The 18,795-nt window shown below is 43.7% G+C and overlaps 1 protein-coding gene across 1 annotated transcript in view; it reads left to right on the top strand.

Moving 5' to 3' along the window:
* Positions 1-18,795, top strand: part of COLEC12 (collectin subfamily member 12) — a 274,994-nt gene that overhangs the window by 234,685 nt on the left and 21,514 nt on the right. Inside the window, exons 4-5 of the mRNA XM_066247594.1 lie at positions 1,736-1,834; positions 3,143-4,189. Of these exons, the coding sequence (XP_066103691.1) occupies positions 1,736-1,834; positions 3,143-4,189 (1,146 nt within the window). The remainder of the gene's footprint in view (positions 1-1,735; positions 1,835-3,142; positions 4,190-18,795) is intronic.

Raw genomic sequence — 18,795 nt, 5'->3', positions numbered from 1 at the left:
AGATTTTCAGGCCTCTGTGGTGGAACACAAGACAGAATGTGGCAAACACTCTTGACTTTGTATCCCTTCTGCAAAGACTCTGTGCATAGACTTGAGCTGGGTTCTTTGCCATGAGATCTCCTGCTAGATGAGTCCTGCTGGCCAGGGATGGCTGGGAGTGTGATGAGTACTGACATTTTGTAGACAATCCCAGTGTTACAACTCCATCTTTGCAAATTAATACAGATGCTCCTCAACTTATGATGATTAGGTTATATCCAGTGGTGGGATTCAAATTTAATAACCAATTTTCTGCCCTAATGACCGTTGTAAGTATAAAACATATATATACTGAAAGATAGTTTATTTCATGCATTTAATACTTAAATAAGAACAATAAAAGAGGTACACAAAACTAGATTGTTATAATAAAGAGTTTTAAAACATTAATGAAAAAATATTAAATAATACCTGACAAAAAACAATAAAACTGTTATTTCTTGCTTGGCACCCTCACTTGCCATTTTTTTCACCTGTGGATTGAATGAACATTACTACAGGTGCTTAGAATGTGCTGTTGTGCAGATGAGTGTTAAAAAAGAGTGAGGAATGTGAATTTGTGATTTCCACATTGGGCGGTTGCCCAGGTGCCCACCTTAGAGAGAACCCTAATTACAAGTGCCATTTTAACAACCGATTCTCTGAACTCAAAAAAAATTAGGTATCGGTTCTGCCGAACCGGTGCGAACCGGCTAAATCCCACCACTGGTTATATCCCGATAAACCTATCAAAAGTCGGAAATGCATTTATTATACCTAACCTACTTTAAATGTGCTCAGAGCACTTACATCAGCCAACAGTTGGACAGAATCCTATAACACAGTGAATACACTGCAGAGCGTTTGTTTACCCTGGTGACCGTGTAGCTGATGGGGCTGCAGCAGCATCACAAAAGAGTCTCTTAGCACGAATTGCAGGCCCAGGACAAGTCAAAAGGCAAAATTTGAAGTACAGTTCCTACTGATTGCGTATCACTCTCACACCATCATAGAGTCAGAGACCATCTATATAGGAAACAATACAAGTTGAGGACTTCTATAATACATAAAAACTTACAAATTACTTCCAAACCATTTCTAAAACATCTCAGGTGGCATGAATCATAAGAATCATACAATTCTTTTTTTTTTTCTTTTTTTTTTTTAACAGAGTCAGAGAGTGAGTCAGAGAGAGGGATAGACAGACAGGAACGGAGAGGGATGAGAAGCATCAATCATTAGTTTTTCATTGCACGTTGCAACACCTTAGTTGTTCATTGATTGCTTTCTCATATGTGCCTTGACCATGGACCTTCAGCAGACCGAGTAGCCCCTTGCTGGAGCCAGCAATCTTAGGTTCAAGCTGATGGGCTTTTTGCTCAAACCAGATGAGCCCACGCTCAAGCTGGTGAGCTCGGGGTCTCAAACCTGGGTCCTCTGCATCCCAGTCCGACGCTCTATCCACTGAGCCACCGCCTGGTCAGGCAGAATCATACAATTCTTAAGCTTATAAGTAACCTGCCACTGGGTTTTGAGACAAGTAACTCAATTTATTTTTCTGAAAGAATGCTTTTTTCCCCCAGACGATATTTGATTTCATTTATATTCTTTGTTTTAGTCTGTTTCTTTTATTCTGTATGGAAATGATCTCTTGTTGAAAGTGAAAAATGAAATTTGAGCAGGTATGTGTATTAATGAATGGATTTCCATATTTTAGTTGTAGAGAAGATGGACAATGTTACAGGTGGCATGGAGACATCTCGCCAAACCTATGACGACAAGCTCACAGCAGTGGAGAGTGACCTGAAGAAACTAGGTAATGTGAGACTGAAGCACCAAGCTGACACCCCTGGCCCTCCTTAGTATAAATGACCACGCTTTTTAGGATGATGTTGCTAGAAATTCACATTCATCCAAAAGAACATGAAATTTTTGTGTTGTGTGTTGAAACTTTCTTCATGATTTAATTGAAAGACTTTATTTTTTAACTTTTTACTTATTGATTTCAGTGAGAGAAAACGGGGGAGAGAGAGAGAGGCAGAAACATTGAGCTATTCCTGTATGTGCCCTGACCAGGGACTAAACCAGCAACCTCTATGCTTTGGGATGATACTTGAATCAACTGAGCTGTCTGGCCATGGCTAACTCAAAGACTTTTAATTTTTAAAATAAGGACCAATCCCTCCAAGAACACTATTATGTGCCCAAAAATATCTGAAGACCAATCCTGATCAAAAAGAACCACTGGTAGCCCTGGCCGGTTGGCTCAGTGGTAGAGCGTCGGCCTGGCGTGCAGGAGTCCCGGGTTCGATTCCCGGCCAGGGCACACAGGAGAAGCGCCCATCTGCTTCTCCACCCCTCCCCCTCTCCTTCCTCTCTCTCTCTCTCTTCCCCTCCCGCAGCCGAGGCTCCATTGGAGCAAAAGATGGCCCGGGCGCTGGGAATGGCTCCTTGGCCTCTGCCTCAGGCGCTAGAGTGGCTCTGGTCACGACAGAGTGACGCCCCGGAGGGGCAGAGCATCGCCCACTGGTGGGCAGAGCGTCGCCCCTGGTGGGCGTGCCGGGTGGATCCCGGTCGGGCGCATGCGGGAGTCTGTCTGACTGCCTCCTGGTTTCCAGCTTCAGAAAAATACAAAAAAGCCCTGGCCGGTTGGCTCAGCGGTAGAGCATCGGCCTGGCGTGCGGGGGACCCAGGTTCGATTCCCAGCCAGGGCACATGGGAGAAGCGCCCATCTGCTTCTCCACTCCCCCTCCTTCCTCTCTGTCTCTCTCTTCCCCTCCCGCAGCCGAGGCTCCATTGGAGCAAAGATGGCCCGGGTGCTGGGGATGGCTCCTTGGCCTCTGCCCCAGGCGCTGGAGTGGCTCTGGTCGCGGCAGAGCGATGCCCCGGAGGGGTGGAGCGTCGCCCCCTGGTGGACAGAGTGTCGCCCCTGGTGGGCGTGCCGGGTGGATCCCGGTCGTGCGCATGCGGGAGTCTGTCTGACTGTCTCTCCCCGTTTCCAGCTTCAGAAAAATACAAAAAAAAAAAAAAAAACAAGGTGAAGGTTTTTTTGGGATCTTTGACTTCACCTGAACACTTACTTCTCCATCTCACCAATCTAAGTAACAAACATATCTTATTCCAGGGGACCAAACTGGGAAGAAAGCTCTAAGCACCAATTCAGAACTCTCCACCTTCAGGTCAGACATTCTGGATCTTCGACAACAACTCCGTGAGATCACGGAAAAGACCAGCAAGAACAAAGACATGCTGGAGAAGTTACAGGCGAGTGGGGATGCCCTGGTGGACCGGCAGAGTCAGCTGAAAGAAACTCTGGAGAATAACTCTTTCTTCATCACCACTGTAAACAAAACCCTCCAGGCGTATAATGGCTATGTCACGAATCTGCAACAAGATACCAGCGTGCTGCAGGGCAATCTGCAGAGCCAAATGTACTCTCATAACGTGGTCATTATGAACCTCAACAACCTGAACCTGACCCAGGTGCAGCAGAGGAACCTCATCACTAACCTGCAGCGGTCTGTGGATGACACGAGCCAGGCTATCCAGCGAATCAAGAACGACTTCCAAAACTTGCAGCAGGTTTTCCTTCAAGCTAAGAAGGACACTGATTGGCTGAAGGAGAAAGTCCAGAGCTTGCAGACACTGGCTGCCAATAACTCGGCCTTGGCCAAAGCCAACAACGACACCCTGGAGGATATGAACAGCCAGCTCGGCTCATTCACAGGTCAGATGGACAACATCACCTCAGCCTCCCAAGTCAACGAGCAGAACCTGAAAGACCTGCAGGATATACACAAGGACACGGAGAACAGAACAGCCATCAAGTTCAGTCAACTGGAGGAACGCTTCCAGCTCTTTGAGACAGATATTGTAAACATCATTAGCAACATCAGTTACACGGCCCACCACCTGCGGACGCTGACCAGCAATTTGAATGAAGTCAGGACCACTTGCACAGATACCCTGACCAAACACACGGATGATCTGACCTCCTTGAATAACACGCTGGCCAATATCCGTTTGGATTCTGTTTCTCTCAGGATGCAACAAGATATGATGAGGTCGAGATTAGACACTGAAGTAGCAAATTTATCAGTGATTATGGAAGAAATGAAGCTAGTAGACTCCAAGCATGGTCAGCTCATCAAGAATTTTACAATACTACAAGGTGAGTGAAAATTCTGAATTCATGTTTGTATTATTTATCTATTGCTGTATAACAAATCACCTGAAAACTTGGCAGTTTAAAACAATGAACATTTATTTTCTCATATTTCTGAGGCTCAGAAATGCAGGAGCAGCTTAGCTGGTTGGTCCTAGCTAGATATCTTTCATAAGGTTGTAGACTAGATATTGTCCAGGGGCACAGTTGTCTGAAGCCTTCACAGTGCCTGGAGGACTTGCTTCCAAGATGGCTCACTTACACGACTCTTGGCGGAGGCCTCAGTTCCTTACAATGTGAAATTGCTTGAGTGTCCTCACAATGTGGTAGCTGCTGCCTCTAGAGCAAGCGATCCAAGAGAAAGAGCAAGGAAAAGACACAGAAGACACAATGCTTTTGGTGATCTAGCTGCAGAAATCACATAATATCACTTCTACCTTATTATATTCTTTAGAAACAAGGGACTCAGTCCAACCCACATTCAAGGGGGAGGGGAATTAAGTTTCATGTTTTGAGAAGAGCTGTAACTAAGAACTTGAGGACAGTGCTAAAAGGCACTCCATTAAATATTGGTTGAATAAAAGATTGGTTGATTTGGATTTTCTCAGTGCCTCGCTATCTCAACACCATTATAAATTGGGCTCCTTTGGAAGCAAGATTTATTCTTTTAGGTCACGGAATTACCATTAAGAGGTTCCTATTTCCAAATATTATGAACATGGATGGATGGTCGTCCCAAGAAATATCTGAGAAGAGATTATTAAAAGGATAGAGAGCTTTCAGGGAAGCAGAATGAGATCTGGAAGGAGGAAGGTGAACCTAATATTTCTTCACATTAACAGACTTATTAGATTGATTAAATTAGTTGAATGTCACCAAGGCATTTGACAGTGATTAAGAACAAGTTGGAGCCTAACCAGGCAGTGGCACGGTGGATAGAGTATTGGACTGGGACACGGAGGACCCAGGTTCAAAACCTCGAGGTTGCTGGCTTGAGCGCAGGCTCATCGGGTTTGAGCACGGGCTCACCAGCTTGAACCCTAAGTTGCTGGCTTGAGCGTGGGATCATAGACATGACCCCATGGTTGCTGGCTTGAAGCCCAAGGTTGCTGGCTTGAGTAAGGGGTTACTCGGTCTGCTGTAGCCTCCCCACCCCCCTTCAAGGCACATATGAGAAAGCAAATCAGTGAACAACTAAGGTGCCGCAACAAAGAATTGATGCTTCTCATCTCTCTCCCTTCCTGTCTGTCTGCCCCTAATCTGTCACTCTCTCTGTCTCTGTCACAAAAAAGAAAAAAGAACAAGATGGGGCACATGTCTCTATGGAACACACCTGCACCTCCCACCCCCCTTCCTCAGGCACAGTTTCCTTGCCTCTCTCTCTCTCCTCTAAGCTCCAGGGCCCTTCGTTTGCCCCTGTAACTTTTCCCCTGAGCCCATGCCATTTCTACTATGGCTTACTTCTGCCTCTTTAAAAAAAAAAAAAGGAGAAATAAGTGCTGGATTATAGCATAGTTAGATAGATTATTTTGTTTGTATTCATTTTTTGCACTGCATAGCCAGTTACTCCAAACTCAGCAGCTTATAACACCCATTTCTTATCTCAGTTTCTGTGGGTTAGGTGTCTGCTTAGGTGGGTTCTCACCAGGCTGTAGTCTCATTGAGGGGCTGTAGTATCATCTGAGGCTTGACTAGGGTAAGCTCCATTTTCATACTCCCTCCGGTTTTTGACAGAATTGATCTCCTTGGGACTGTAAGATCGAAGTTCCTGTTTTCTTGGCTGTCAGCCCAAAGACCACTCTCAGCTTCTAGAGGCCACCCATATTCCATGTGACCACCTCTTGACATTGCAGCTTCTTCAAAGCCAGCAAGAAAGGCTGTCACCTTCCAGTGTGCTAAGATGGAGTCTTACATAATGTAACTTTGTCAAGGGAGTGACATCCTATCACCTTTGCCATATTCTGTTGATTAGAAGCAAGTCACAGGTTCCATCCACTTCAAGGGGGAGGGACTACATAAGGGCATGAGTCATTGGGGGTCACCTTAGGGTATGTCTGCCACACTGGTTGAGTGAGCACAAAGAGTGATAGTGAGTGAGCCCCTGTGTGCCTGGAGGCAGGTCTGGATGGCAGATGGCAGGGTCCTATTCAACAACTTCATAAGCGAGTAGCATGAGGATATGGATGACCTGGTAATCCAATACTTGTGTGACATGAAACTAACTAATGGATGATAGAATCATAATTCACAGTGACCTGGAGAGGCTGGAACAGTAAAACATGGCTAGCAAAATGAAATAGGGAACCTGTGTAAAGTCCTGTTTGTGGATGGAAAAGACCAAAGACAGATATTAATGGGCAGGCATGACCCAGAGGAAATATGAATGAAAAGCATGGGGGTTTTAGTTGACAGTAAGCAACTAAATGTGTCTGCCTGGGAAGCTAATGTAATCATTGACTATATTAATGAAAATGTGATATGGAAAATGAGGGAGGTAAAACTCCATTCAATATGGCAAGACCACCCCTGGAAGTATATACTCTGGAGAGCCCCTTTAAAGAGGGACAGTCATAGGCCATGCTTAGAAAGGAACCATAGACCCTGGCCAGTCAGCTCAGTGGTAGAGCGTCAGCCCAGAGTGTGGATGTCCTGGGTTCAATTCTCAGTCACAGCACACAGGAGGAGCAACCATCTGCTTTTCCACCACTCCACCTCTCCCTTCTCTCTCTTCACCTCCCGCAGCCATGGCTCTGTTGAAGCAAGTTGGCCTTGGGCACTGAGGATGGCTCCATGGCCTTACCTCAGGTGGTAAAATGGCTCAGTTGCTGAGCAGTGAAGCAACAGCCACAGATGGGCAGAGCCTTACCCGGTAGGGAGCTTGCTGGGTGGATCCCAGTCAGGGCGCATGGAGGAGTCTGTCTCTCTGCCTCCCCACTTCTCACTTAAGAAAAAATGAAAAAAAAGAAAAGGAACCATGTTCATGTTTTTTGGGAAGGATTGATGGAAGCATCAACCTACAGCAGAGACTGCTTAAATGGGGAACAAGGCAGCTGTGTGAATGGTTTAAAAGGCTATCATGTGGAAGAGATTTTAAAGCCTATCTATCTATGAGTCTGTCTCTATTGTACTTGTTAATTCATTTTGTTCATTAGATTCCACATATAAGTGAAATCATATGGTACTTGTCTTTCTCTGACTGGCTTACTTAGCATAATACTGTCCAAGTCTATCAATGCTGTTGGAAAGGGTAAGTTTTCCTTTGTTTTAACAGCCAAGTAGTATTCCAATGTGTAAATATACCACAGCTTTTTTATCCACTCACCTACTGATGGGCACTTGGGCTGCTTCCAAATCTTGGCTATTGTAAATAATATTGCGATGGACTTAGGAGTGCATATATTCTTTCAAATTATTGTTTTGGGTTTCTTTGGATAAATTGTCAGAAATGGAATCGCTGGGTCATAAGGCAGTTCCATTTTTAATTTTTTAAGGTAACTCCATACTACTTTCCCCCATGACTGCACCAGTCTGCATTCCCACCAATAGTACACAAAGGTTCCCTTTTCTCCATATCCTTGCCAACGTGAGGTGTTTGTTGATTTAAAAAAAAAAACAAAAACAGGATCCTCCTTTATTTTTAAGATCTTATTGATTGATTGGGGGTATGAGAAGTATTAACTCATAGTTGTTTCACTTTATTCATTGATTGCTTGTCGTATGTGTCTTTTTTTTTTCTTTTTTTTTTTTTTTTTAATTTTTTTATTTATTTATTTTTTACAGAGACAGAGAGTGAGTCAGAGAGAGGGATAGACAGGGACGGAGAGAGATGAGAAGCATCAATCATTAGTTTTTCATTGCACGTTGCAACACCTTAGTTGTTTATTGATTGCTTTCTCATATGTGCCTTGACTGCGGGCCTTCAGCAGACTGAGTAACCCCTTGCTGGAGCCAGCAACCTTGGGTTCAAGCTGGTGGGCTTTTGCTCAAACCAGATGAGCCTGCGTTCAAGCTTGCAACCTCGGGGTCTCGAACCTGGGTCCTCAGCATCCCAGTCCGACGCTCTATCCACTGCGCCACCGCCTGGTCAGGCTTGTCGTATGTGTCTTTACTGGGTTTTGAACTGGTGAGCTCAAGAGTTCCAGGTTGACACTGTATCCACTGTGCCACTACAGGCCAGGGTATTTGTTGATTTATTGATTATAGCCATTCTGACAGGTGTGAAGTGATATCTCATTGTGGTTTTAATTTACATCTCTCCAATGATTAGTGATATTGAACATCTTTTCATGTCTATTGGCCATCTGTATGTCCTCTTTGAAGAAGTGTCTGTTCAGGTCCTTTGCCCATTTTTTACTTGGATTGATGAGTTTTTATCTGTTTTTCTATTGTTTTTCAAACTAAATTCAGAATGAGGGAAGATCTCAGTAGATGTGCAACCTCATAAACTAAGAGCTTTCTAAATGTCTCTTGGAATTGTAATCTTAGACCAGGGGTCCCCAAACTTTTTACACAGGGGGCCAGTTCACTGTCCCTCAGACCATTGGAGGGCCGGACTATAAAAAAAACTATGAACAAATCCCTATGCACACTGCACATATCTTATTTTAAAGTAAAAAAAACAAAACAGGAACAAATACAATATTTAAAATAAAGAACAAGTAAATTTAAATCAACAAACTGACCAGTATTTAAATGGGAACTATGCTTCTCTCACTGACCACCAATGAAAGAGGTGCCCCTTCCAGAAGTGCGGCAGGGGCCGGATAAATGGCCTCAGGGGGCCGCATGTGGCCCGCGGGCCATAGTTTGGGGACCCCTGCCTTAGACAATCCTATTATGGTATTCTGGATAGTTTTTAACTATAATTTTTTTTTTTTTCTGAAGCTGGAAACGGGGAGAGATAGTCAGGCAGACTCCCGCATGCACCCGACCGGGATCCACCTGGCACGCCCACCAGGGGGCGACACTCTGCCCACCAGGGGGCGATGCTCTGCCCCTCCGGGGCGTCTGTTGTGACCAGAGCCACTCCAGCGCCTGGGGCAGAGGCCAAGGAGCCATCCCCAGCGCCCGGGCCATCTTTGCTCCAATGGAGCCTCGCTGCGGGAGGGGAAGAGAGAGACAGAGAGGGGGAGGGGTGGAAAAGCAGATAGGTGCTTCTCCTGTGTGCCCTGGCTGGGAATCGAACCCAGGACTTCTGCACGCCAGGCCGACGCTCTACCACTGAGCCAACCGGCCAGGGCTAACTATAAATTTTTAATAGTTTTATTCTATTAGTTTAATTTTTAGCTTGTCTTATACAAGGAAACTTCTGACATATTTAGTTTACAGATAGCATGACTTGTCAGCTAAGGAAGTATATGAAAAGCTCATAGTTGAAGAGTCAGACCCTAGTTTTAAAGTAGTTAATGTTTCATTATCCTGATTATTCTCAGCTAATATTGAGAATGAATGTACTGAGTGCTTTTCACAAACTGTCCCCATGAGTCTTGACAGCTCTTTAAGACAGGTGTTTGGCCCTGGCCGGTTGGCTCAGCGGTAGAGCGTCGGCCTAGCGTGCGGAGGACCCGGGTTCGATTCCCGGCCAGGGCACATAGGAGAAGCGCCCATTTGCTTCTCCACCCCTCCACCGCGCCTTCCTCTCTGTCTCTCTCTTCCCCTCCCGCAGCCAAGGCTCCGTTGGAGCAAAGATGGCCCGGGCGCTGGGGATGGCTCTGTGGCCTCTGCCCCAGGCGCTAGAGTGGCTCTGGTCGCAACATGGCGACGCCCAGGAGGGGCAGAGCATCGCCCCCTGGTGGGCAGAGCGTCGCCCCCTGGTGGGCGTGCCGGGTGGATCCCGGTCGGGTGCATGCGGGAGTCTGTCTGACTGTCTCTCCCTGTTTCCAGCTTCAGAAAAATGCAAAAAAAAAAAAAAAAAGACAGGTGCTTTTAGCCTGACCTGTAGTGGTGCAGTGGATAAAGTGTCGACCTGGAAATGCTGAGGTTGCCGGTTCGAAACCCTGGGCTTGCCTGGTCAAGGTGCATATGGGAGTTGATGCTTCTAGCTCCTCCCCCCTTCTCTCTCTCTGTTTCTCTCTCTCCCTCTCTCTCTCCTCTCTAAAAATGAATAAATAAAATTTAAAAAAAAAAGGTGCTTTTAAAGTCATTGCCAGTTTACAGATGAGGAAACTAAGGCTTAGAGAGGTTCAGGGAACTTGCTGAAATTTATGAAAATAGTAAGTAGACAAGCAGGATCTGAGCCCAGATTGGTGCCAAAGTCCACACTGCTAGCCCCGTTGATAGTCATTGAAAATGCAGGTCCCTCCTCCCTGTCCCTGGCTGCCCCTGTGGTAGTCTGAGAGGTGGGGAGTTAGAATTTCATTCTAAATGTGAGGGAGGTTTTAAGCAAGGTGACATGACCTGATTTATAGTTTTATCTAATCTTTATTAAAAGATTGTGGAAGTGGGGCAGGGGGAACTAGTCTATGGGAAGCAAGTATGGATATGGGGTCCAGTGAGGCTACGGATCAGGTACGGGTAACTTGGAATGGGATGGCAGACAGAGGAATAAAAGACACAGGTCTCGTCATTCAGGAGGAGACTCAGAGGTAGACTCAATGGCAGCCCTGCCCTCACCCAGACAACAGTGTCCTGCTATAGAAAGCTCTGACTAGCTCAAAGGGCTGTGAGTATTCAAAGACTATATCAACCCCTTCTTGATCCTATTTGGTGCTTAGGACCCGGGAATTTCCTACACAAAGTGTCCTGAGCCTAAAGGGACAGCCAAGAGGTACTTGTGTATTGTGTGGGGTACAGTGTAGACTGAAATTGAATACAGGATCAGAGCCTGGTGTGTATGGCTAGACAAGGCTGGATTGGTTGTGGAGGGTGAGGGAAAAAGAGAATGGGATATGGCCTCCATTTTTAGCTTAAGTAACTGGTAAATAGTGGTACAGACCAGGAAGGTGCAGAAAAAGAGAGGCCCATTTAGATATATTAAGTTGAAGATGCCTATTAGAATGAGGTTTCTGACTCAGTGATTCTGAAATACATTAGAGCTTGGTTTCTTTCCTTCTTTCTCTTTCTCTTTCTCTTTTTCTTCCCTTCCCTTCCCTTCCCTTTCTTTCTTATGAAAGGAGGGGAGATAGTGAGGCAGACTCCTATATGTGCCCCAACAGGTCCCACCTGTCAACCCCATTGGGGCTGATGCTCGAGTACCAAGCTATTTTTAGCATGTGAGGCTGACGTGCTTGGATCAACCAAGCCATCCTCAGTGCCCAGACCACGCTCAAACCAATCGAGCCACTGGCTGCGGGAGAGAAGGGGGAGAGAAACAGATGGTTGCTTCTCCTGTGTGCCCTGACCTAGGACGCCCATATGCTGGGCTAACGCTCTAACCACTGAGCTACCAGCCAGGGCCAGGCTTGGTTTCTGAATATTTTCTTTTTCACATATGCTTTCCCATAGTACATTTACCCTTGGTTTTACCACTGCCTGCATTTTCTTTGAGTTGACCGGAAAAACTCAAACCAGCAAAGCTACCCCCTTTCTGTTCAGTCTGTTCGACTTCTTTCAGAACAGAAGTGCCCACCAAGTATTCCAAGGGGACAAGAGACTGGGGAAAGAACTACATTCCTGAATGCAAGTGTTTCCTCCCACACTTCATCTCTAGCCTGTTTTGTTTCTTTGTAAGCAGACCCAGTGCCTGAGGATGAGGGAAAGAAGCCAAAGGGAGCAGGATTGGGTTAGCATTGGCTTATGGTGGGCTTGTCTCTGCAAGGTTAAAAGTACTCTGATACTTTCTGAGAAGTCCTTGGTGACTTGCACATGAAGAACCCTAATGCTCACATACAGTTCAGCCACATGAGACATTTGCCTCATTGAGAAGTGAAAGCCAAAGCTGACTAATCAATCATATTACAGTTAGATGATAATGTATAGATATTAAATCATATGTTGAATCTTGACCATTATTTCTATATCCATGAACCAAAAGCCTTGTTAAGAAAGCCTTTTTTTGTTATAATGTAAAGACTTTTATCCTAATTACATATGCAGAGGACCTCATCCCTCATAATGCACACTGTTGGGTGGGAAGTTCACCTCACATCCTAAGCTTTTCCTTTGCAAGCTGTTGAGGGTGTAACTGCATCCTCCTCGTACAATCAGAGGGTTCCTTTGATCTGACAGAGGCATGAGATTTAATCGGTGAGAACAAGAGCTTTGGAATTGGATGGACCTGGATACGAGTACCATGTTATTCATCCTCTCTGTGCCTCTATTCCCCCATCTGTGTCTACCTTTTAGAGTCATGAGGACTTAATAAGATAATGTAAATAAAGCACCCTGTGCAGTGCCTGGCAGAGGGTTAGCTAATACTCATACCCAAGTTCAGTTCTTACCCAAGATTCCCCTACTTCTATAGTTCCAGACAATGCACCACTGTAAAAAACAATACGGTACATAAGGAATAAAATTGTACAGATAGTTAAGATTGACTGAGGTCCAAAATACTTACTGCTGGCTTCGTGGTACCCAGCCCAGGAATTGGTCTCAGATGTCACCAACCCCTGGCTTTCACTTGTTTTTTAATCCACCTTTATTGAGTGCCTGCGATATGCCAGTCACTGCTGAGCACTTAAATTGTCTGCTTTCACTGTTCTGTCTCTTTAAAGTCAAAATTATCAGCATGCCCCATTGCAGGGGAGGGAACTGAGGCCCAAAGAGCTCGAGTAACTTACCCAAGTCAAGCAGCTAGTAAATGGCAAACTATGCTAAACTTGGGTGTGTCTAGTTCCAAACACCATGCCTTCGTTGGCACCCTGCTGCCCTGGCATGACTTATTCAGGGAGGCTGAGATGCACGAGAGTTTATTTTCAGGAGAGCAAATGATTAAGCCTTCAATAAGGGGTTGACTTTCAAGCTGGACCTTGAAAGATGCACAGGAAGGCTGAAAGGAAGGGGACAAAGCAAAGTGGATCAGGCAGGAGGCCTCAGTTCTTCTCATTGTCAGCCCCACCTTCTCTTGATACATTTCCTCAAAGAAGGCCTCATGTCTGAGATCCTGGGGAACAGGCATTTGAAGGCATAGAAACAGACGAGCCAGCTGGTAAGAAGCAGCGGTCTAAATGTCCCTCCTCTATAGGCAGGAGGCATCCATGGCTCTCCGGAAGCCTATCTTACCTGTGAGGTCAAGAATCGAATTGTTCTTCAGTGATTGCCAAATAATATCTATTAAGTTTCCTTTTAATTTGTACATTTCTTTTCACCTCAGGGAAGCAGGGTGACTTTTTCGGGTTGTAGGTGTTTAGGAAATGTTTGATTAATTTAAGGCAGTCAAAGTAGACTTTTAAAAGGCGTTAAGCTTTATATGATCTGAAGAGAAACCAAAATATAAAATAGATTTTTAAATGAGAAGGAAGGTATATCAGATTAGATTACTATTTTTCTCTGTCCTTCCAACCTTACCACTCACAGCTCTAAATCAAGTCTCCAAGATTTCAGGTGGCACTAAGCATTAAAGGGATTTTCTACATTCGGTTAGGAAAACAAACTGGAAAGTTAACTCAGGTGGGACATGGGGCAGGGTCCTTTCTCAGGGCCTTCAGTCGGTTGCCAAAGCAGAAACAGTAGGGACTTAATGTCTCTCATCCTCTTTGAACTCCTTAGTGAGAGGGTTCAGGGGTTTTAGGCTCCCACCTTTGCAGTCTGGAGAACACGGGAAGGTTTGGCTGGCAGTGAAAACACAGGATGCTCAGAGTTCGTATCTGGACATTTCTGTAGCTTGTGACAGCTTTACCAGAAATGTGGGTATCCTGGCATTTAATATTCTTAGCCAGAGAGCCACCCACACAGCCTTGAAAGCAAATCTGAAATTTGTTTCTGCGTGGGACATCACACGTGCCACCACATGTGACTCTGAATTCAAGCTGTTTCTATACAAGCTCATAAATAATCCCACGTAATTTATCACAGTGTTTTTGGTTTTAAGACACTAAGGGTAGCTTATGTTTTATTTCATTTTATTTTTACTTCAACAGCCATCCAATAAAATATTCAAGTAAGACCTAAAAGGCCAGGATCATCCAGATGTTAATAAAACAATACTAACATCCTCAATCCTAGAGGAAGATAGACCCCTTGCGTTAATAATCTATTTTTAGGGAGATCCAGTGTTGACTTTTAACATGGTTTTAGCCTTTTTCTCAGTAATTTTTTAAAATAAATATCAGATTTTTAAGTTTTAATGAGCAAAGTTACTGTTTTAATGAGCGAAGTATATGAATGACTGCACCCCCTTTTGCATGGGACACCTAGGGCACATTTTCATACCCCAGCACCCGAGGGCAGAGAGCAGCCTCCTGCTGTAGCTCCGTGATGGGTTTCCCAAGGCCAGGACACCTTAGGGTGGCGACACCCATAACCATGTGCATGGTAGGGTTTCATCAGCCATAAATATTAAGCCTTACCATAGAGAAACAGATAACCTATTTGTGATGGATAGGTGCTTCAAATGAAAAAAAAAAATTGGTTATGCTGACTCAGCTGGGAAATCTCTCCCAAGAACAATCTGAGATCTTTGTGAAAGGCAAACACTTGCATCTTCTCCCTATTCCCTCCCTTCACAAGATCTGGGAGTCAGCATCTGCTGACTGTGGGACCCCTGTTTTATTGGTGCCATTCATAAAGCCACAACTTCTGTATGGAATGAGTGGAGACATTCAAGAAGCACTTCCAGTTAAGAGGGAAATAGCTGAGCACCATAAACTTTCCTTCCCCAGAAACAAATAAAAATGAATGAAAAGCTGTCACCCAACTAAGGGAGATCTCGGTTTCGTGTCAGGAGAGGAAGACAATTGTGTGTCTTGGAATTCTGTCAGAAACCAGAGCATGGAGTTCTGGAACCGTGGGTCTGTCAGATCAGGGAGGCAAGCCTCTAAACAGTCACTATTTCATAGGTGCAGGGAAACTCATTTCCCACAACTCGCAAGTATAGCGCCAACCTCAGGTGTAAGTGAATGAGAAACACTACAATTATTGGCAAAACTCATAGATTAAGGATAAAAAATTTCTAAATCACTTGTGTTTGCCAACAGACCTTCTTCATCATTTGGATTTCTTAAGGCTAAACATAGAACATAAAAATAGTTGAGAAGATACTTTTGTTTTTGTGATTACTCCGAGTATTTAGAATTTTGATTTGTTTTGACTTATTGTCAGTACTGTCTCTCTAGATCCTTCCATAATGGAGCATCCATTATGAAGGAACACATATGCCACCTTTCCCACTATTAATGTGTAAGACATTATTTTTCTTAACTGCACAAAAGAACTAAGTTGCTTTTTTTAAAGGAGCTTGGAAGTTTTCCCTCCTCTTGAATTTTTTGTAATAGCTTGAGAAGGATAGGAGTTAGTTCTTTTTTTAATGTTTGGTAGAATTTGCCAGTGAAGCCATCTGGCCCAGGACTTTTGTTTGTTGGGAGCTTTTTGATAACTGTTTCAATCTCATGTTATAATTGGTCTATTTAGGTTTTCTGATTCTTCCAGATTGGTTTTTGAAAGATTATGTTTCAAGGAATTTGTCCATTTTACCTAGGTTGTCTAATTTTTTGGCATACAGTTCTTCATAGTATTTTCTTACAATCCTATGTATTTCTGCTGTGTCCGTTGTTCTCCACCCTCATTTCTAGTTTTATTTATTTGAGTCCTTTCTCTTTTTCTTGGTGAGTCTGGCTAAGGGTTCATCAATCTTGTTTACTTTTTCAAAGAACCAGCTCTTGGTTTCATTGATCCTCTGTATTGTTTTTTTGGTCTCTATGTCATTTATTTCTGCTCTGATCTTTATTATTTCCTTTCTTCTACTTCCTCTAGGCTTTATTTGCTGTTCTTTTTCTAGTTCTTTTAGTTGCAGGATTAAGTTGTTTATCTGAGCTTTTTCTAGCTTCTTAAGGTATGCCTATAATGCTATGAACTTCCCTCTCAGGACTGATTTTGCTGTGTCCCACAGATTTTGAGTTGTTGTATGCTCATTTTCATTTGTTTCAAGGAAATTGTTTTATTTCTTTCTTGATCTCATTGTTGACCCATTCGTTGTTTAATAACATGCTGTTTAGTTTCCAAGTGTTTGAGTGTTTTTCAGTTTTCCTATTGTAGTTGATTTCTAGTTTCATGCCAGTGTGGTCAGAGAAAATGCTTGATATGGTTTCAATCTTCTTAAATTTTTTGAGACTCATTTTATGCCCTAATATGTGATCTATCGTAGAGAATGTACCATGTGCACTTGAAAAGAATGTATATTCTGCTGCTTTAGGGTGAAAGGTTCTGAAGATATCTATTAAATCCAGTTGATCTAGTGTGTCCCTTAATTCTGCTGTTTCTTTGTTAATTTTCTTTCTTGAGGATTTATCCACTGATGTTAGTGGGGACTGAAATCCCCTACAATTATAGTATTGCTATTGATCTCTCCCTTTATGTCCATCAAAATCTGCTTTGTATATTTAGGTGCTCCTATATTAGGTGCATAGATATTTATAATAGTTATGTCTTCCTGTTGGATTGCTCCCTTTATCATTATGTAGTGACCTTCTTTATCCCTTACCATAGTCTTTGTTTTAAAGTCTTATTTTGTCAGGTATAAGTATTGCTACCCCAGCTTTTTTTTTTTTTTTTTCATTTTATTTGCATGAAATATTTTTTTTTCCATCCTTTTACTTTCAGTCTATGTGTATCTTTTGTTTTGAGGTGTGTCTCCTGTAACAGCATATGTATGGATCCTGTTTTCTTACCCATTCAGCTACCCTATGTCTTTTGATTGGAGCATTTAATCCATTTACATTTAAGGTTATTATTGATATGTAGTTGTTTATTGCCATTTTTTAAAATCTATATTCCTCTTTTTATATATATATTTCCTACTTTGTCCTGTCTACAGCAGGCCCCTTAACATTTCTTGCAGTATTGGTTTGGTTGTGATGAATTCCTTAAGGTTTTTTTTTTGTCTGGGAAGCTTTTTATTTCTCCTTCAATTTTAAATGATAAGTCTTGCTGGATAAAGAAATCTTGGTTGTAGGTTCTTGTCCTGCATTACTTTGAATATTTCTCACCAATCTCTTCTGGCCTCAAGTGTTTCTGTTGAGAAGTCAGATGTCATCCTTATGGGTGTTCCTTTGTAGGTGATTGACTTTCTTTCTCTGACAGATTTTAATATTCTTTCTTTATCTCTTAGCTTTGGTATTTTGATTATGATATATCTTGGTGTGGGTCTCTTTGGGTTATTTTTTAATTGGGTTCTCTCTGCCTCTTGAACTTGTGTGACACCTGCATCAATTTAGGGAAATTTTCAGCTCTTATTTCTTCAAAGAGCTTCTCTAGTACTTGTTCTTTCTCTTCTCCTTCAGGAACCCCTATTATGCAGATATTGTTTCTCTTTATGTTGTCACTGAGCTCAGACTTTTTGATCCTCTTTTCTTTTTGCTTTTCTGCTTCATTCTTTCGTTTATCTTGTCCTCTAAGTCAGTGATTTTCAACCTTTGTTTCTTACTCACTCATAAACTAATTACTAAAGAAAAAGGGGTCCTGACCTCTTCTTCTTTAGTAACTAATTTATTTGTGCCATGAGATGAAAATGGTTGTATTTAGTCAGGGGCACTGACCTTAGTAATTAGTGTGTGTTTGTGCCATGAAAAAAAAAGGTTGAAAATCACTGCTCTAAGTCACTGATTCGATCCTCTGCTTTATCCAGCCTGATTTTAATTCCTTCTAGTGTAGTTTTAATTTCTGATATTTTGTTTGTCATTTCTGTCTGGTTCTTCTTTATGATTTCCATGTCCTTTTTATTTATTTTTTTATTTTTTATTTTTTTTCCCAAAGTTAGTTGGAAACGGGGAGGCAGTCAGACTCCCGCACGCGCCCGACCGGGATCCACCGGCATGCCCACCAGGGGGCGATGCTTCGCCCATCTGGGCCGTCGTTCTGTTGCAACCAGAGCCTTTCTAGCACCTGAGGCAGAGGCCACAGAGCCATCCTCAGCGCCCAGGCAAACTTTGCTCCAGTGGAGCCTTGGCTGTGGGAGGGGAAGAGAGAGACAGAGAGGAAGGAGAAGGGGAGGGGTGGAGAAGCAGATGGGCGCTTCTCCTGTGTGCCCTGGCCGGGAATCGAACCCGGGACTCCTGCACGCCAGGCCGACGCTCTACCACTGAGCCAACCGGCCAGGGCCACTGTGTCAATTTTTAAGTGTGAGTAGAGTCAAGAAAGACAGATGTCCCCATGATCATTCATTCCACAGTGGCAGCCAGGATCAACCTGACATGTAGATTGACTACAAGAGGGGACACAGACTCCCACATGTGCACTGACCAGGATCCACCCAGCAACCCCTGTCTGGGGCCAATGTTTGAATCAACCAAGCTATCCTCGGCACCTAAGGCTGATGCTTGAACCAGTCAAGCCACTGGCTACAAGAGGGGAAGAGAGAGAGAAAGGGTAGAGGGAGAAGAAGAGAGGCAGATGGTTGCTTCTCATGTGTTCCCAGAGCAGGGATTGAACCTGGGACGTCCGCATACCAGGTTGATGCTCTATCCACTGAGCCAACTGGCCAGGGCCTGCAGCTCTACTTCTTAGAATAAGGTCAGGTACAC

This window comes from Saccopteryx bilineata, chromosome 11 (assembly GCF_036850765.1).
Source record: "Saccopteryx bilineata isolate mSacBil1 chromosome 11, mSacBil1_pri_phased_curated, whole genome shotgun sequence".
Lineage (NCBI taxonomy): Eukaryota > Metazoa > Chordata > Mammalia > Chiroptera > Emballonuridae > Saccopteryx > Saccopteryx bilineata.
This window is presented reverse-complemented; position numbering and strand designations above follow the sequence as displayed.